Genomic DNA, 21,438 nt, shown 5'->3' on the forward strand with positions numbered 1-21,438 from the left:
GGTAAAAAATACTTCAGAATTGTACTTATGTACAGTACAGTAGCCTACTAGAGTAAATGTACATAGTTACTTTACATCACACTGGAGAATATTGACTGTGTAGTGTGTATCTTCTCAAAGCAACATTCCAGGGACTATCAGGACTGCCCAATCAGAGTGGAGGATAACATGTACTTCCTGTTCAAAACGAGCTGCTGGCTGACGGGGCAGAAATGACCGGGATATACAGTCTGACGTCTCAGTGGGGTTAAAACCAGTCAAAACCGGGCCTACAGTAGACCCCCCATACAGTCTGACCTCTCAGTGGGGTTAAAACCAGTCAAAACCAGTCTGACCTCTCAGTGGGGTTAAAACCAGTCAAAACCAGTCTGACCTCTCAGTGGGGTTAAAACCAGTCAAAACCAGTCTGACCTCTCAGTGGGGTTAAAACCAGTCAAAACCAGTCTGACCTCTCAGTGGGGTTAAAACCAGTCAAAACCAGTCTGACCTCTCAGTGGGGTTAAAACCAGTCAAAACCGGGCCTACAGTAGACCCCCCATACAGTCTGACCTCTCTCAGTGGGGTTAAAACCAGTCAAAACCGGGCCTACAGTAGACCCCCCAGCAACAGCCCACCCTTCCCCTCCATAGAGTATATATATAATAGAGACTGAACTGGCGCGAAGCTCCGCCCCCCCAGCTATTCATGTCAGTGGAAGTTGCTCAGTGGCGTTTTGAAGCACCCGGAAGACTGCCGGAAGTACCGTCTCAGAACGTCTACTTCCGCATTTGACCACCAAATTTTGGTGGTCAAATGCGGAAGTGCAACCGGGCGCTCAATGTTAAAGCCCAGCTGCACGGGGTTTCCCGGTCATGAATCCACGGGTTCGCCTGTAGTCCCTCCTCCTACCACTAGGACCCAGAGCTTCAACGTTGGAAAGCCTGCCTGCCCCCTTGTTCCCCTCCCTGTCTGCACAGCCACTTCCTAGTATTGTGCCCGAACCGGGCCCGTGCCAATCAGAATAATAGCCACTTTCTGTCATTTATTTAAGAACAAAAACTTCATCTCTCTGCCGAGTGCAATAAAATGGGCCTCTGACAGATTTCGTCTGGTTTCCAGGCAAGGTTTACGTTTACTTATAGCAGCACTAGAATAGGCCTCGGTTTCTGCTCTATTATTCAAACGCTGAGCCCAAAATACATCAACACATGCACAAGGCTGAAATGCTATTTTCATGTACAATGCCTCTATTATGAATCTGTCCATCACAATGCACAACAGCGACACAACGACTTTCTTAGCCAATAATGCATCCTGTATCGTACACTCTTGTTTTGAACTGCAATGATGGCAGGAAACAAAAAGCATCCCAATCTGTCCATTTAATGCTGACATGCAGTCATTAATTCTACATAATTTATTAGACAGGTGCAATTATGGTTTGACCCTAAAAAAATTGCAACAGAAGGTTTCTCAACTGTTTTGTGTAGTATTAGGTGTCCTTAATAACATACTAAAAGTTTACCAAAGTTTGACCATGCGAAAGGTGTTATTTTAGCATAATATGCATAATATGCCCATAACATCCTATATAAGGCAAAAAAGTCCAAATTTCATCATTCTTTAAGTAACATGTGACATATGAAACTAGGGTGTTTGCATGATTCTGAATCCATTCCAAGCATTAGTTTTGCACAAAAAACACTCCTTGGGCTAAATTAGGCCATATCCAGTTGACCAAATGTGCTCAGAAATATATCTGCCTTTATTTCCATGTGCCGTTTTCCTCCCAAGGAGTGTTTTTTGTGCAAAACTAATGCTTGGAATGGATTCAGAATCATGCAAACACCCTAGTTTCATATGTCACATGTTACTTAAAGAATGATGAAATTTGGACTTTTTTGCCTTATATAGGATGTTATGGGCATATTATGCATATTATGCTAAAATAACACCTTTCGCATGGTCAAACTTTGGTAAACTTTTAGTATGTTATTAAGGACACCTAATACTACACAAAACAGTTGAGAAACCTTCTGTTGCAATTTTTTTAGGGTAAGGTGCCTTTTTTTCATATATGCCCTCACCTATATGTATTTAGATTAGAATTTATGTATTTATTACTATATACTACATGGTGGCCAACTGGAGAGATAATGATCTCTGATGAGCTCAGTTATTAGCATCCTCATTCTTAGTGCCAAGACGGGCGTATAGAGAATAAAGCCATGGGAATTGGGTCAACCCATGTACTGTTGGATCTAATCACAACCAGCCTTTTGGAAAACCACTCTGTTCTTCTGCTCACTGCGCCTGCAAAGACAAGCAATGTGTGCGCGCAAGGGGAAGAGAGAGAGAGAGAGAGAGAGAGAGAGAGAGAGAGAGAGAGAGAGGGGAGAGAGGAAGATACAGTATAGAGAGAGATTTCTGGCATGACGCTGCGAGTGTGATCGCAGATTGCCAATCACGAGGCAAAGGAAGACAAAAATAGCTCGGTAGAAGCACTATACATTTGGCACAGCTTTTCCCACGTTGCTGCTGCCACAGCCTCAACAATCCTCTCGAAAAAAACATGTTTTTTCATTCCTTAACTTGTACAAATAATTGAATCTAATCTTTGGTGGAGCAGAGTGTCACACATAATCTTCCACGCTGAGTGTGCAGCCGGGGGAGGTCTGCGACGCAGCTGTGAACTCATTGGAGTGTTTCTGGTCTTCCATTGGCTCGTCGAGGTGTCCATGGGAGGGCATGGCAGCTGAGGAAGACCAGCAGGCATCAAGCAGCGCAGATGTGACAGCCATCCACAAGGAAGACCGAGACCATGGCAAAGTTAGAAGTGTATGTCTTGTTTGTAACAAGATGGATGGATGGACGGATTGACGGATAGATGGACCGTCGAATGGACGGACGGACGGATGGAGGGATCAAGGGTATCAAGGGCTTTCTCGTGATAAGCTAACCCATCATGCCATCAAAACAAGAAGACAGTGCGTGCGTGGGTGTGTGTGTGTGTGTGTGTGTGTGTGTGCGTGTGTGCGTGCGTGCATGCGTGTGTGGGTGCGTGCGTGGGTGGGTGCGTGCGTGTGTGTGTGTGTGTGTGTGTGCGTGTGTGTGCAAACTGTGCATGTGTGTGGGTGGGTGGATGTGAGAGAGAGAAAGAGAAAGAGAAAGAACTGGTATTTGCATTCATATTTTCAAGTCTTTAAACTTTAAACAAGGAAAGCCAACCACAGCTGATAAGGTCAGTCTGACCTTATCATCAAAACGATTGTAGCATATCTGACCAGATCTGTTCAAAGACAGACAGATTTTTCTCTCTTTGAGCATGTTTGTTTTCAGACGGAAGGCATTTCCTCCCAGGATATCGGCATAGCACATAATCAGCCCATCAAGAAATGAAACAGCACCACATTGGCTGGAAAACAGGAAGTAACGGAGCTGGTTGGTCTTATATAGAATCCTAATGTAAAGCTGGGGAGTGGTTGCCGAGTTGAAGAGTGATGATGTCTCGTTTTAATTCATGCTCCGTGTACAACGTGTCGCAGACCAGAAATAGCTGATCTATAAGCTCACAACCAACAACATGTCATAGCCGCGATGCATTTTGTTAGCATGTAGATCGACTATTGTCGGCGAACAACACCGTCACCGTTGTACGACAAAGTACAAATCTGGCTTGAGAGTCCTACCAAACGAATGCGGTGTGCAGAGTGAGTCCTGACTCTGAGAGGACAGTAAATACAGCTGGAACGTTGGCAGTCTTGTGGGTGGTGTGCTCGCTGACGCCGTGGGGCACAGGACTCTGCCAGGTCTATGCCAAACCATCTGCCACTTCACAACCATTCCTTTACCTGAGGCAACTGATGATTCAATAATGCACTCACGTGCATGCACACACACACTCATGCAAATGCACGTCGTACGCACACACACAGAGAGAGATACATAGAGTGAAACACTGATCCCTGAAACTAATAATAAATGAATTGGCTTTCAACATACTCATTTCAAAGATGGTCAGTAAAAACGTTGGCGGTTTATGTAATCCCTCAGAGGAATGAATATCTACAAAGCTGTTGCAGCATAAACATGGGGAGCCTGCAGACACCGCAGGAAGTAGAATTAGCTAAGACAATATTTACCCAGACAGACCGAGGGCTAGAATATGAAGAACACCCTCTCTGTCTCTGAAGGCAACATTAACAAAGCACTGATAAGAAACCAAAAATGATTCAGCTTCAGGGAATTTGGGGTACAACTTACAGTACAGTTGGAGGCCATCGATATTGTCCACCCATTTTGGGCGGGAACCCCTTTTGGTGTTTTAAACATTATGTTATAATTTAGCTATTGAAAAATAGCAGATCTACAAGCTCATAGCGCGCCACCGAGTGGCGCGCTACGAGCTTGTAGGTCTGCTATTCTTTTTAAATCGTGAAAATATTTATTTCAGAAAACTGGAGGATTTAGAAGGATTTTTTTAAATTTTGAGGTCAGGCCTAAATGGGTCAAATGATAAGGGACAATATCGGTGGCACCCAACTGTATATATCTCGTGGCCAATGTGTACGATTGCCCTTTGCTTGGACCTTCATTCATGTTCTGTCTTCCTTCAATGTAATGCCACTGTAAATAACCATTTCAGCTGTGCATTCCATAGAAATATGACTTTTTCCATCTCAAATATGTAACAGATCAGAGAGCCGGGTGCTCGGCCCTCCAGCACAGTGCATGGTTTATGAAAGCATGAATAATGCATGTGGATATAATCAAATGCAAATAAAATAGCTTCCCCAGTCCTGAGCATATTGACTTGGTGTCCAGCCAACGCTGTGATTTGACACTGCCAACGTACAGGTCTGTGCTCAGCAACGTCCTTCTGACCGGCACACACTGACTGGTCAAGCTCTGGTTTCCTTCTAGGTCCATCCACGGTGATAATAACCTGGCTAACAATGGCATGCTAGGCCTGATTTATATACTTAGTATGGGTGCCTCACCGGAAATAGCAGATGTACTATACAGTACAGTACAAGCTCACAAGGTGTCCCAGTGTGCATGATGTGTTGTGAGCCTACACTACAGTATGCTTGTATTATTATTTTCTTTTTTTCAGAGTGACCAGCTGTGACGATCTGGAGCCTGTTCTCATAAGGAAACATACAATAGCCCATTACTAATGGCTTAAAAGTACTCAACATAAGTAACATACTGTATGCTAATGTATATTTAATTAATTTATTACATTTATTATTTAAATTAAATGTATTTATTAAATATTTCCTATTTTGTTTCTGAAGAATCAGAAACAAGACTGCAATCCTGCGATTGAATGACACAGACACACACACACACACACACACACACACACACACACACACACACACACACACACACACACACACACACACACACACACACACACACACACACACACACACACACACACACACACACACACACACACACACACACACACACACACACAATGCCAGGGCGCTCTGTTAACATTTCTCCTTTGAAGATATTTTACACCCCCATCCCTGCGCTGCAAAAAGCCATCAAGAGCAAGAAGAGGCCCAAATCATTTCCTCCCTGAAATGACAGGGCTGATGGCTGACGGGTCAGCACTCGGCATGGTGCAGCGGCCATGCTAAAGTTACTCAAACAGAACAACCCACTTATTGTATGTAGTACTGTTACTAGTTGTCCAGAAAACTGGGTCACAGCTTTGTTAAGTATGCAAGAATAACTGTGTGCAGAGTGCATGCTCACACATATGTGCGGCGGCACGGGCGCACACAGCCACACACACGCACGCACGCACGCACGCACGCACGCACGCACGCACGCACGCACACACACACACACACACACACACACAGAGAGAGAGAGAGAGAGAAAGAGATGGAGGGAGGGAGGGAGAGAGAGAGCCTGCAGCATCCAGTAGCATGAAATTAGAAACAAGCAATGAGTTACTAGCTCTGCTAACTTTATTCACTGAGAATATACGCTCGAAATGACTGTTTACACACATCTGTCATAGCTTACACCATAGACATATAAAGGTAGCTCTGGAGCGTATGTGCTCCAGGGAGGGCAAAACTTTCCTGAGATTCCTTGCGAATCACCACTGAAGCATGAGCGTGCGTCAGTGCGTCACAGAGCGCATGTTCAGTCTGATAAGTCCCGGAAAAGATGTGCTGTGATTGGCCAGTAATCACTTGAGTGGCAGTGTGACGTAGCATGCCATCCACACTTCCGCCGTACTTCCTCCCCCAGTGTAATTGTTCTGCCCCTCCTTCAACACACATGGCTCCAACAAACTGCAGCGGCCAATGAGGCATCTATTTTAAATATATATATGGCTCACACCACACACACTTTGTTTCTTAAAGGGATAGTTCAACCCCAAAACAAGCTATCTTTTTTTCATGTCAAGAACCCCCAAAATTAAATGCATTTGGCCACCAACCTCTCGATGTCAAAATATTGTGTTCCAGGGACCCCCAGAAGCTACAAAGTTACAAATACCCCCGGGCGTTCGGGGGTATTTGACATGCTGCTGTGAATGTATAGCTGATGTTTAATACTCTCCTCCATGCTGCTGTGAATGTATAGCTGATGTTTAATACTCTCCTCCATGCTGCTGTGAATGTATAGCTGATGTTTAATACTCTCCTCCATGCTGCTGTGAATGTATAGCTGATGTTTAATACTCTCCTCCATGCTGCTGTGAATGTATAGCTCTGATGTTTAACAGGATACAACTGCTGACGCCGTACCCTGTTCCTAGGCAACCACATGAATTCCTCTCCTCCTACCCCTTTGAGGGGGTGGGGTGTCTGTGTGTGTGTGTGTGTGTGTGTGTGTGTGTGTGTGTGTGTGTGTGTGTGTGTGTGTGTGTGTGTGTGTGTGTGTGTGTGTGTGTGTGTGTGTGTGTAGGGGTGCAACAGTTAATCGAACTAATCGATTTAATTCATTATAAAATAATTATCGATAATCGACTCATAACTGATCCCTTTTATGGGCATATAATTATAGGCGTGTGTGAATGATTTGTTATAATATATATAGATTTATTTGATTACCGTAATCAAAAAAGTTATCAATAGAATAATCACTAAGAAAGTAATCAATGGTTGGCTGCAGCCCTATGTATGTATGTGTGTGTGTGTGTGTGTGTGTGTGTGTGTGTGTGTGTGCGTGCGTGCGTGCGTGCGTGCGTGCGTGCGTGCGTGCGTGCGTGCGTGCGTGAGCATCCCGTGCACACGTGCGTGCGTGTGTGAAACATCTTCTGTATGGCGAAAGAGGAACACGAACGTTTTTACATGACATGAAAGTATAAAAAGAGATGATGAGAGGTAAACAAAACAGGAAGTGATTATGTGGTGGATTAGTGCATCCTGTTTGCAGTCTATCGACTGGCCATTCATGAATGGAAGGAAGTTGTGGGCATATTGAGACGGGGAGTCGCCCATCAACATGTAGCCTTCGGGGGATGTTATTCCCCAACAGCAACGCCACATGCTGTTCTGTTGCTGCTACAGCTCATTGCACAGATCACAGCTAACTTGACAATGACCTCATGGACCACCGGAGAAGAAGAGCTTGTAGTACTTAACTGACATTACTTGGATAATATTTTGCTTCATACCGAACATAAATCATGTATTTCATAGACGAGGAATATAAGACCAAACTATAAGACCAGGGGTTTTCGAACTTGTTCATGTCACGAATCCCCCCAAAAATTCACAAGTTCAGAGTCTTGCTCAAGGACAGGTCGACACTAATGCTTCACATGGAATCAGGCAAGCGGTAGACGGCAAACCGGACTTTATTTTAGTGGACGGGAGCAGGACGGTAAACGGAACAGGACGGCACGGCAGCCCGGCAGCCAGAACCGGCGGCGGTAACGGCAGACGGCATCAATGTTAAAATATTTAATCTGCCATTTACCGTTCGGTGCCGTCCAACAGGTTTTGCCGTTTGCCGTCTACCGCTTGCCTGATTCCATGTGAATGCAGCATAACTCTGGGGGAGCTCGGGATCGAACTGGCTGTTCTACCGGCCACTCTACCCCTGAGCCACTGCCGCCCCCAGATGCTGGGGTTCATGTGGTTAACCAAGAAGAAGGCAGAAGGGTGCGCATCGATCCCCTTCCAAGGCCCATAATTGCTCCTGCAAGCCTGCGAACTCACAGCTTGGATGTGTCTGACTCATTAGCTCCAGCCCTGAGGTCACTTCCTCTAGGAGCTGAGCTCATACATGTGCAACCAGTGGTGGAAAGTAACTAAGTACAGTGAGGTATTTGTACTTTACTATTGTCAGTGAGTATTTCCAATTGTCAATACTTTTACTTCTACTACTGCTACATCTTCAGATGCTAATGGTCTTTTACTACTTAAGTTGGTTACTTTGCAGGTATACAGTACATTGTTATATTATAAAACATACATTAACCACTTCAGCCCTATTTCACACATAGGCCATTTAAAAAATAGCAGATCTACTCGCTTTGCAACGCATTGTGAGCTTGTAGATCTGCTATTTTCAAACATTTTAGTATTTTTACTTTTGGTACTTAAGTATATTTCGATGCCAAAACATTCGTACTTTACTACTTTTACTCAAGTAACATTTTGATCACAGCCCAGGCCTTTATCTTGTAACAGTGTTTTTTTACATTGTGGACTTCTTCCACCACTGTGTGCGCCGCGGCAGACCGGGTGGTGACCTCCGTGGCAACACCCATGGGCGTTCTGTAGCCGCGGGCTGAAGCCACTTCACTGGAAGTAACATGCATCAGGTTGACATGGACGGATGGAACATCACATCATACTCACACACACACACACACTGCACATGAGAGTGAGATTCAAGTCACACAGTCAGGAAGCCGGCTTACACAGTCAAAGCCACTCGGTGGCGCGCTATGAGCTTGTAGATCTGCTATTTTCCAATAGCTAAATTATAACATCAAAAGGGGTTCCCGCCCCAAAATGGGTTAACTGTCCTTTTGCGCAGATCACGCAAACCTCAGCAAAAAGAAAAGGACAATATCGATGGCCTCCAACTGTACATTTAATAAATAGAACCCTCGCGGGTCCATGCATGTGGCTTCATGTAGCCTAATGTGTAGAATTGTGCTTCTCAGAGTTAAATGAACACTCTGGGTTTGACTGTGCCGGCCGGGGCTCTTTAAGTGGTAGAATCAGTGACATGGAAAGGGAGAGACGGCCCTGCTGTCTGCTATTACATCATTTCTCTTTTGAGGGCCAAAATGGCTCATTGACAAAGGCTCTTTATTACAAACAAACTACCCCAGCAGAACGTTGACTCCGAGAGGCACTGCTGTGGTTACTATGGGAAGTTTATCCTAATGCAGTGATTCGGGTCCTTGACATTTTTCATGTCAAGGACCCGCAATTTGATATGCATTAGACCACAGCCATTATTTGGTCCATAATATGTACTGTAGGTATAGAACCAAAACGTACGCTCTAGTTGTATATAGTAACTTGTACAAGTTATAATGGTGAACATAAACTATCAACAGGGATGCACATAACTGGTGCGCACGTGTGCATGCGTGGTCAAAATAAATGTTGCGCAAACGAAATGAAGTGCTCTTGCGTACTGCCACCAGTACCAACATTTACTAGCTCTGGTGTACTACAAATGTCACGTCCTTAAAGTAGACTTAGGAATAAAACTACTGCTTAATCATTACAAGTGGCTCTTATTTTGAAGAGGAAGAGGAAGTCCATTTTGGTTGTAACCAAGCTGCCATAACAGTTGTTGAAAGTGAAAGTTGTTATGATGCGTTTGGAGCTCTAGTCTAAGCAAGTAAACAAGAACCCACACGGATTAAACACAAGCTTTAAGCCAAAGTTCATTTAAATACGATATGAAAACCATGCATCTGTGACCTAACAATGTAGACCTACATTAGGTGAGTAGTTAATTTTATTTGTCTCGTGCTGGCTAAGTAGAGTGGAGACCCAGGGGAAGCCCCTGGGACCTGCTTAAGGACCCCTGGGGGTCCCTGAACCCCACGTTGACAACCCCTGACCTAATGGAACCTCTAGTTGCAGAGCAGCTCTATATAGTAATATCTATAGAAATGGATGAGTACACACAGTCGGGTGTATATGTAGTGATGACTCAATTCAGATTATTTACGACTACTGGCGCCCGATAAGAACCTGCGTCACACGAGAGGGCCTTCGCTTGACAAATAGGGACGTGGAGACAGTGGCGATTGTCACTCAGAGCTCGACAATGTGATGAGCTAGAACCTCCACAGAGGTGCGTTAAATAGAGCAGTGAATCATCTGCTGTGCCGGCGAAGGCCAGCTGTCCACTGCACCGTCCTTGCCTGCTAAACCAGAAGAAAGGCTGTGTGGGAGCAGGACAAGGGGAGAGGAGAGAGGCAGAGAGGAGGAGGCCAAGATGAAGGAACACAACAGCCAGATCACTTTGCTGCTCTGCATGTAATAGGGTTACCTCCTATGGCGTAACGTTACCTGCCTGCCTGCCATATGCTCCCTGCGTACAGCACTCCTCCTGCCAGGACAAATGCAAAGGTAAAAGGTCCAGTGTTGTCTTAAACCCTATAGAGCAGTGGTTCCCAAACTTTTCAGGTCGTCAGGTCGAGACCCAAAAGAGAAATTAGATATTTGCCCAAACTAGTGAAAATAGCAGATCTACATGCAAGCTCACAACACGTCACACACACACACACACACACACACACACACACACACACACACACACACACACACACACACACACACAGTCACACACCCTTGCATGTTGTCATCAGAACACATGTGACAGGCCAACACAGACCCATGCAGTATAGACAGAGAGAGGTGTGAGAATCCGCCACTCATCTGCCAGACTTCCAGTTGCTGCAGTTCTCTCATAATGGTGCCATAGCGTGTCCAGAGGAAGCTGAGTGGGTGGGGTGGTGAGTGGTGACTGATGCAGTGTGGATATGAGTCCATGAGACCAGGGAGGATGCTAAGGGAGCTAGGTAAAGGAGGGGGCAGGGTTTCCCTTGACAAGTATGCAAATACAAACCCACAGATTCAACCAATATATGTAAATGGTAAATGGTAAATGGTGCATTTATATAGTGCCTTTATCCAAGGCGCTTTACATAGATTGTGCATTACATTCACCCATTCACTCACACATTCATACACCGATTGCAGCGGAAGCCATGCAAGGTACCAACTAGCACATCGGGAGCAATTTGGGGTTCAGTGTCTTGCCCAAGGACACTTCGACATGTAGACAGGAGGAGCCGGGATTCGAACCGCCGACCCATGGATCATTGGACGACCTGCTCTACCTCTTGAGCCACAGTCGCCCCTATGTACTGTATGTATTTTGAATCATCTCTTCCTTCCCTTTCTCACTTGACTGTCGCTGTCACATGCAGACTGACAGATGCAATACAAACCCACAGATTCAACCAGTGCGGTATATGTATTTGAATTTTGAATGATCTCTTCCTTCCCTTTATCACTTGACTGTCGCTGTCGCATGCAGACGAACAGATACCGTCTATACTGCATGCAAGGCATGAATTATTGTCATAAGCTCACGGCGTTCAGTCTTTTTAACAGGCTGTCCTAGACCTAGATAGGGCAGTGAGATGGGGAATTGGCTGAGTGAGAAATGGGTCAAGAAGAGAAAAAGGGAGAGTGGAAACTAACTGAACCACACTTTTCTTTTCTTTTTTCCCCCCACTGTACTGTATGTATGTCAGGAAATTAAACAGACAAATCATCTCAAACGTAGTACATATTATGGTTTTGTCTTTTGCACCTAAAATATGATGTCAACGTTCCTTTGTCTCGCCTATTGTTCCACAGCATGGTCTTGTTCTTCTTCAGAATATGCATGGCTGCACATCTTCCAACTGGGAAGTCTCAAGGATTGGTCAGGCTGGTCGTCATGTGACATGGACCCCGCCCAGGCAGGCAGGCAGAGAGCCTGAGATGCTGACACAGCACCCATGACCCACAACCCCCCAATCCTCCTTACATTTAAAACACAAACACACACACACACACACACACACACACACACACACACACACACACACACACACACACACACACACACACACACACACACACACACACACACACACACACACACACACACACACACACACAGGTAATAATGTCAATGCAGAAGAATTTCTTAGTACCGATTTGACACTTGACCATTTCCACTAGGATGGCAGGGGACTGCATAGTGCTCAGCACACACTGATGGCTCCCTAGAAACTGCTCCATTAGGGGTTGCAGGTCAACCACTCACTCTCCGCAAACGTTCTAATAATGCAATGTATGGTCCGTCGTACGGCAAAAAAACAGCTTTGTGGCAAAATGGGACAACTGATGTCTCGCAGGAGCTGAATCTATTTAGTAGCTCAAGTAGGTCTAGTAGTAGAACAAGAAGTAACATTAGGTATGGATTAGGATCCAATTAAAACTGTGACTTCGAAATTAAAACAAAATAAAAACTAAGAATGAAGACAAAATATTTGGGGCTCCATTTTCGTCACCGCTAAATCCCTAAACTTCTTTGCCTTTTTTACTATTTTGCAAAACATTTTTGAATAGTTAAAATGGCCAGTCTACAAGCTCACAACGTGTCAATGTAGATTGGATAGTTGAACTATTCAAAAATGTTTCGAAAATGGAGCCCTAGACTAGACTAATAGCAGGTCTACAAGCTCTTAATACATGTGAGCTTGTAGATCGACTTTTTTCAGTATCCAACCAAGTGTGTACTATGGCTAAAACTAAATCAAAATGTGCTGTCAAAATTAACAGTGCTTCATTGCCCTACATATCCTCAGATTGTTTCAGTGGCATGAGAAGCATTGTCATAATGGTTTGCATACACAGAGACCCAGTGAAGAGGGAGAGAGAGAGAGGGGGGGGGGGGGGGGGGGGGGGGGGGGAGTTTGGTGTGGAAGCCCAAGGCGTATCTCCATTACAGTCAACATAGCTCATCGCCTGCCTCGACACCCTTAGTCAGTTTATTTACCGTCCTCCATGTGATGTGTTCTGCAGCCATTCAAACGGCGGTGCAGTCCTCTTCCGTACAGCAGGTATAGCTAAGATATAAGCTGCAGTTCTCTTCCGTACAGCAGGTATACGATATAAGCTGCAGTTCTTTTGTTAAGTGAAAGACAGCTACTAGATGTAACGTGTCATGTCCCCTTGTTGTGCGAGTCGCGCTTCATTACGGTTGACCGTGACCATACTGTAATTCATCATTCACAGACAATTATCTGGCACGCACACTGATGCAGTGTGGAGAATTGGAGTCCCAGCAAATCACGCACACACACTTTTGAGCCAGGTAGGCGGTAGTTTTATCCTGGACCTGTCCTGAAGGAACACTGCTTCCCTTCACTTCTGCTTCCTCCAACGATCCCACGCTCTCAGCAGAACGCCCGCCCACTCTCTCCTCCACCAAAATATGAATGGGGCGCAGCAGAGGACACAGGGTCTATAAATACAAGCGCAGTGACATGTCACATTACAACAAGCCACAGGTAGCAGCAAGCTGGCCATGGGGGGAGAACACAGACTTGGACAGTCATTTGCACCAGCAGCCATCAGGCTACACCACAAGCACCAAGCTTGACCCCTCCGAGTCCATATGAGAACTTAACTGTAAGAACTTATCTCTGTTCTGTTCTATGGGCTTTTCTGACTCCTGCCAATGTGTTCTTTTTGCTGACTCTGGCTATGACTCAGGTGTACTTGTCCATGAACTACTAGGATGTACACAATAGATCCCTGGCAGGATAACTGATGAGAGAATTGCATATATGCATATATATTCACTGTTACATATATTATCCAGACACTAAAGGTGGTTTTTCGGAAAACCGACGGAGAAACGCCGCTAAAAGTCCAGAAAAACGCGCTCTGTGTGCAGGGACCTTTACTGTTGAAGCCTGCACTGTACATACTTTAGGCCCTATATTAATTATCATACTCACTGTAGACTCATTAGACTGTACATATATTCATTCTCATATAGACTGTTGATAGTCTGCACATAGTTTCCTATATACATACCATGCTATGTATTTAAAATGATTATAAAACAACCTACTCACATCATACATTGTAATTACCTGACAGAAACTCAAAGGGATAATCTAAATCTAAACATAATCTTAATGTGAGAGTGGTGCATAAGGCTGCTCCAGTAGCAGGACCTGTTCTTTCCCCTGCCTCTCCATCTTTCCCAGTACGACCGACCAACAACAGTCCTCAAGGTCACACACCTACAGTAGGGTGTCATTATACCTGTTTCCCCTGCCCCCAAAGCTCTCAGCCAGTGCCTGATACCTGATGTAGCAATAATAAAGCATTAAGCCTCATGTATACTTGGTTGCATTACATTTGTGACATGTGGTGAGCTTGTAGATCTGCTATTTACTGAGCACAACAATGGCACGCAACTAAGTATAAACTAGAAAAAGTGCCCCTCGGGGCACAGGTCTCCACCAGGGCAGGTCAGTTTGTGGCCTCCTGGTGGCGCTATAATAGGCCAATGTGAAAAGGGTGCCAATTCTTCATACGCCTTTGATGGCAATTGGATGATTTGAGGCATTTTGTTCCAAAAATGTGTTTTGCAAAAATCAACCTGTTGGTGGCGCTATAACAGGCCAATGTGAAAAGGGTGGGATATATTCCTCAGCCTAGTAAGAAAATGTGTGAAAGATTTCACGTAAATTGCATGCTGCGTTCATGATTTGAGGCTTTTGTTCAAACGGGGCAATCTTGCAAACTGTGAAAGCCAATTATAGCCAATTAGGATGGAATATGAAATATGGGACAGATCCGACTTGAGCACATGAACATAGAGATACTGTGTAACGATTTGTGAGATTTTTGGACAGAATCTGGAGGAGTAATATAAAAAAATGTGTTTTAGAAAAGTCGGCCTCCTGGTGGCGCTATAAAAGGCAGATGCGGAGAATGCAGGTCAAAGGTTTGTCCTTGGCCTCTAGGGAGTGTGCATGCAACGTTTCACGCAGATCGGTGCAGTTTTAGGTAAAAAATGTGAAAAGCTGCCTCATGGTGGCGCTATAACAGGCCGTTCTGGAAAATGTGGGGCAGAGGTTCATCGTTGGCATCCAGGGAGTGTGTGTGCAAAGTTTGGCATCGACCGGGTTAACGGTGCCGGAGATTAGCTGGTAACGGACGGACGGAAGGACGGACACACACACGGACGGACGGAGTGCAAAACATACTCTCTCCCCATACCTTCGGCCTGGTGGAGACAATGAGGCTTTAGATGGCTGTTTGACTGTAGTGGCCACACTGGGGTCAGTAACAAGGGGCAGTCTTCGGGTCTACCCTGCTGGGTAGCTGGGATGCAACACTTCTCGTGAGCATGTGTTTGCTCATTATGGCACAGACTGTCACTACAGAACAAACAGAAGCACCTCGGCAGGTTCCTTCTGCCCACCCCGGAATGCCCATCTTGGCAAAGAGTCAGTGGAATGTGAATAATTAAAACGTTACGGAATAATACGAGCAGCAGATGCATCCACTTCATGTGGGCAGTGCATACAAATGAGGCGGTGCACAATTAACTAATACGCCCACACAGGTGCAGATATGCGCACACAAGTTTGCACATCAACAAACCTGGGAAATGCAGGCACGCACACACACACACACACACACACACACACACACACACACACACACACACACACACACACACACACACACACACACACAGCGCACACATGCATACATACAAGACCACATCTACACACTCTCTAAATGATTCACACAGAAATGGCTAAAAAAAATGACCTGTCAGGGTCTGTATACTAGCCTATAGCTATAGGCCCACCACTGGTGGCAGCCAGGGAGCACGCCTTGCAGAGCCCTGTACTGGTGGCAGCCAGGGAGCACGCCTTGCAGAGCCCTGTACTGGTGGCAGCTATAGGGAGCACGCCTTGCAGAGCCCTGTACTGGTGGCAGCCAGGGAGCACGCCTTGCAGAGCCCTGTACTGGTGGCAGCCAGGGAGCACGCCTTGCAGAGCCCTGTACTGGTGGCAGCCAGGGAGCACGCCTTGCAGAGCCCTGTACTGGTGGCAGCCAGGGAGCACGCCTTGCAGAGCCCTGTACTGGTGGCAGCTATAGGGAGCACGCCTTGCAGAGCCCTGTACTGGTGGCAGCCAGGGAGCACGCCTTGCAGAGCCCTGTACTGGTGGCAGCCAGGGAGCACGCCTTGCAGAGCCCTGTACTGGTGGCAGCCAGGGAGCACGCCTTGCAGAGCCCTGTACTGGTGGCAGCCAGGGAGCACGCCTTGCAGAGCCCTGTACTGGTGGCAGCCAGGGAGCACGCCTTGCAGAGCCCTGTACTGGTGGCAGCCAGGGAGCACGCCTTGCAGAGCCCTGTACTGGTGGCAGCCAGGGAGCACGCCTTGCAGAGCCCTGTACTAACTGTGAGGGTGTCCCCCCTCCAGAGTGCATGACAAGCACAGAGCCTTGCACTCACAATGACCCACACTTCCTCGTCCTAATCCCCCAATACGGACTGGAGAGCACCTTCTGGCCCCGCGCTGCATGACAAGCTGCTCTGCCTCCCTGGGAGCTGAACAAACAGGGTGGTGGTGGTGATGGGTGCATGGGGGATGTGATAAACACACTCTGCAATCTTACAGCATGTTATTATAAGAGAATGCTGCAAAGCATTGCGAGCTTGTAGATTGGCTATTTTCGACGACTGTTTGCCCAAAATTATGGCAAAGCTATAATTATTAGCCTGGCATGACCAGACCAATATCACTGCGTAGATATTAGTCTGGAATCTCTTCTGTGTGGAAGCTGCATTTCCAAGTGGCAGATTAAAAAAATGCCTCTGGTGATAAACCTGCCCCATATTTGCATACTGGTTCCTGATTGGTCCCTCACTACTTCAGAGGGAGTGAAATTCAATCACAACTGAGCGGTGCCAGACCTGGATTCTTCATTCAAGGTAAAGGCTATAGGGTTCATGTTGTGGTTAGAAAGGTCAAACCGTCAAACATGTCAGTGAGGTGTGAAGTTAGAGACAACATCGTGATCGTGATGTGGGACATGTACGTTGCAGTACAACACTATAGGCCACAGGGATAAATCATTTCAGAGATTTCAACTGAGGATATTTACTCTCTGAGAGGAGATGGATGGGAACCTCACCAACCTACTGGATCTTCTAGGAGGCTATTAAATTCAATCTTCTCAAGTGTGTGTGTTTTGGGGGGATTCCCCCAATATTTAAAATAGGATATTTTACAAAATGAAAATATATTCAATAGCAACATAAATTGCAATATGTGAAAACAAAGCAGGTATAATAGCTACAGCAGCAGCTCCAGGAGTCGACCTTCACGTAGGCACAGATTTGCTAACATATACACCTATGGGGTGCTTCCCCTGGTCATAGTGGTCACGCTGACATTACTGCGTAATGAAAACATTGCGCCTTTTCCTCCTCGCGTCGCAGCTACCCGAGTCGACACCGCATCAGTCTGCATCATATGCACCTTTGACAGGTCTGGTGACAGCCAGGAGGCGATTTTCAGCACCACCGTGGCCATTTATTATGAACTTTCCGTGAGAGCCGGTAAAGCATCGTTTCACTGCAGTCAGTGCAGACGGAGTGTGTATTATATTTGTTTCTGTATTTCAAGTGGAGTGGTCACTGGTCAGGTTGTATCTCTAGGGGCTACTGTAGGTGTAGGGCAATGCGCCTACACGCTGCCTATGCGGTATAATTACAATAGCCATTACGCAAAGGAGTGCTATAAATGCAATGCATTGTTAATATAGCCTGCTTTGTTCCGATTGTGTCATCCCCGCTTGCATTGCTCATGTCTATTCTGTATCTAAATAAGCATATTTGCATGTATTAAAAATTTCATTTGCATCATGCATGGTAATGATTCTCCTCCCGAAGTGCAAGCAGCGCCGTGTTGCCTACAATACGCAGCAGGAGCGGTTTATTTTCCTTTCACTTGTAAAATCCCATAATATATCCATGGAAACGCATCATCACCTACCTTCCCACCGTTTGGTTGGCGAGCTGTCGCATTCGATTGAATTGCTTCTTCATCTTGTATCTTCTGCGTTAACACCTACAGGGGAAAAGATACCGCATTTCTCTAAAAATAACGGCCTTTGCTCCACAGAGGCACAACGAACGATCCGCTCTTTCACATTTTCCTTCCCTCATTGCAATCGGCAACACGGTGTAAATGTTGGAAATTACATATTTTCAATGGATTTTTCTCCCTATCTGACTACATCTGTCCCACTCCCATGGTCTGCGCAGGGATGCTGGACCGCTATGGGCACTTGGGCAGAGCGCGACGGCACAGTGACAAGTATCGTCGCTATACGGCAATGCAGTGTGGGAAATGTAGTCAACAGAGCCAGTACAGTAGTAGGCCTACACTACTTGTAATAAATTATTCAGGTTTTCGTGAAATAGGCCTATATTTTAGTAGGCCTGTGCCTAGATAACCTCGCCACAAAATGAAACACAATTACATGGAGCATTATAGCACCTTTGTTTACTATTTACACAGAGCAAAAAAACAAATTGATATTGAATAATGTAGTTCTATAGACGATTATGAACGAGCCTAAGGATACAGCTCCACCCAGTGGTCTCGCTGCGTCAATACATCTATACTGTGACTGTAGCTTACTCGTGATCATGGCATCTGTAGGCGAATATCTGTAGCTTAAAAAGAATGAGAATGTGTGCTGAAAAGTATGAAATATTGTGCTCCTTGTTCATGTAGCCAATTTAAGAACCATTTCCCTCTCATAGTATCAAAAATATTTAACTAGTCATGACTGTGTGTTGTTTTTTATTTATTATTTTTTTAGGCTTACAAATACAATAAGTAGGCCTATTCTTTCCCCTTTTTTCTTAATTCTTTTCATTTTCCCTTATTTATTTAGGCCTATTTATTTATTTATTTCGTTATTTAACTATTTCGTTAATTAACTATTGAACTATTGAAGGTTCGATATGTTTCAATTTGAACGATTTGTGTAATTCTGGCCTGCATCTAATCTGGTAATGCTTTAACTGTCCAGAAGAGAGCAGCCTTGTCTCAAAGAAATACACTCAACTCAGCATCATTTATGAGCCTGGTTTAAAGGACCACTTCAGCACTCTTCAACCTATCTTCATATCCTTGCTAATGTTCATGTAAAAACAGCACACTTTCTTTCTACTCATTCTGTCTCATAGGAGGGCTGTGGGCAGAAACCTGTCCACCAGTGACATCATCGTTAGGCAAATTTATTTTTAATTTATTTATATATTTAGATGTTTATTGTCATGAGAACGGCATGGCTTCCATTTTCGCATTGCAACTTTTCAGGAATAGAAAGCCTGCAGTTTCTATTAGTATTAGCTTGGATTCCCCATCGATGAGGTCACTGGTGGACGGGTTTCTGAACTGTCCACAGCCCTCCTATAGACTGAGTAGAAAAGAATTGTGCTATTTTATCATGATTATTAGTGAGGACCGATTCTAAGGAAGATAGGTTGAAAAGTGGTTAAGTCTAACTTAAGTGGTCCTTTAAAGCTTAATTAGCCTACAGGCGATTTTTTTTGTTAGTTGTGCTTGCTGCCATGGTAACTATAACAATAAAAGTGTAGTTGCACCGCTCACAGATCACATGGGTGCAAATCTTTTAGGATGCACTAAGGATGGATGCACATCGTTCTGTCATGTTTGCAGGACCGAGAAGTCACAAGAGCAATGCCCTCAGGCCCAGAATCTTAACCAAATGAACCCTATACATACAGCGGCCCTATTCTCGGCATGTCACAATAGGCAAACATTCTGTGAAAATAGGTGAAACTTTGTCGAAAATAGGCAAAGATTTGGTGAAAATAGCAGATCTATAGGCTTATAGTTTGATTATTTTTGCGATTTGACATCCAATTAAGTATATAGGATTGAAGTCGTTTTAAGACTTAGTGGGCCAACAGGTGGGCTAATCACCCCTACCACAGTGTTCTGGCGCCTCAGGGGGGAAGTGATACTGAGAAATGACTGCTCTCTGGGCCATTATTGCTTAAGCATCATTAATCTTCCACATTGGAAATTGAGGAGGGGGGGTCCCGTGCCCTTGATCTCAACCTCCTGACCTTGTCCCAGCATTTGTTTTCATTAGCCCCCACACAGACAAGCAGGCCGGTCCCAATCCAGACAGCGTACCCCCACACCAGCACTCAGTAGCATTTCTGCAACCATCTCAAGGCGTCAGGGGGTCCTGTCAACTCCATATTTCAGCCCCCCCCCCCATCCCCTGAGGTTCCCTGGACACTTCTAAATCAGTATGGATGATCATCACATGATCCGCTGTCCCGGTTCAGAAACTCTTCTCACCCAACAAATCCCTCTGAAATGAAGGCTATACCCTTGTGCAGAGAAACAGAGGAGAAAGGACAATCAGGGAATATAACTCTAACAGGACCCAGAGGAGGGTCTCAATCCTGTTTTGCATTCTGGGGGCCCGTTTTGCCACAAGGGACCCCTTCCTTGTTGAAATGTAGTGGAGTCAAAAGTACCATATTTGTCTTTGAAATGTAGTGGGGGGTAAAATAATAATAAACAAATACTCAAGTAAAGTACATATACTTAAAAATTGTACAGCGCTTAAGTACATTTACTTAGCTACTTGCCCACCACTGGCCAAAACAAAAGGATATGAAACGACCACAATCCTTCATCGGACATCCCACTACTCCTGTCATGCACAGAGGTAACTGAGCGATGCTTCCCTTGCCATAATGTCCTCCCACTGGGCAGCTGGGGAGTCATTGCCCCCAGGCAGTACATCTCCAGTTAGCCTAATGAAGCCTTCTCTCGGGGTCATAACCTCGCCAACCTGCCAACCCCCAATGCTACTGATATGTGGGCTGGACTTTGACAATGACCTGCTCTCTCACACACACACACACACGCACGCACGCACGCACGCACGCACGCTCGTGCGCACACACACACACACACACACACACACACACACACACACACACACACACACACACACACACACACACACACACACACACACACACACACACACACACACACACACACACACACACACACACACACACACACACACACACACATGCATTACAGTTGCAATTGTATGGTCTTGGTATGCATGCTTTTCTGTCATTAGATGGGTTAGGTCCGACTGGAAACGTAAATATCATGATTGTGGAAAAGTGTTGAGCTTACACAAAGCCATCAGACTCAGGGCGTTGGGCAGACAGACTTTAATGGGAGGTTATGACCTGAGGTTAAAAGCAACATGGTCAACAGGAGGGTGGGTCAGTGGGATCACCTGACACCATGCCT

The 21,438-nt window shown here is 45.4% G+C and overlaps 1 protein-coding gene across 1 annotated transcript in view; it reads right to left on the minus strand.

Annotated features, from left to right (window-relative positions):
- arhgap44a (Rho GTPase activating protein 44a) overlaps positions 1 to 18,152 on the minus strand; it is a gene marked incomplete at both ends in the record, with an annotated part of 51,550 nt that extends 33,398 nt beyond the window's left edge. The window contains one exon of the mRNA XM_079520392.1: positions 18,100 to 18,152. Within this exon, the coding sequence (XP_079376518.1) occupies positions 18,100 to 18,152 (53 nt within the window). The remainder of the gene's footprint in view (positions 1 to 18,099) is intronic.
- Between the last annotated feature and the right edge of the window lie 3,286 nt (positions 18,153 to 21,438).

The sequence above is a fragment of the Electrona antarctica genome (assembly GCF_951216825.1).
Source record: "Electrona antarctica genome assembly, chromosome: 14".
Taxonomy (NCBI): Eukaryota; Metazoa; Chordata; class Actinopteri; order Myctophiformes; family Myctophidae; genus Electrona; species Electrona antarctica.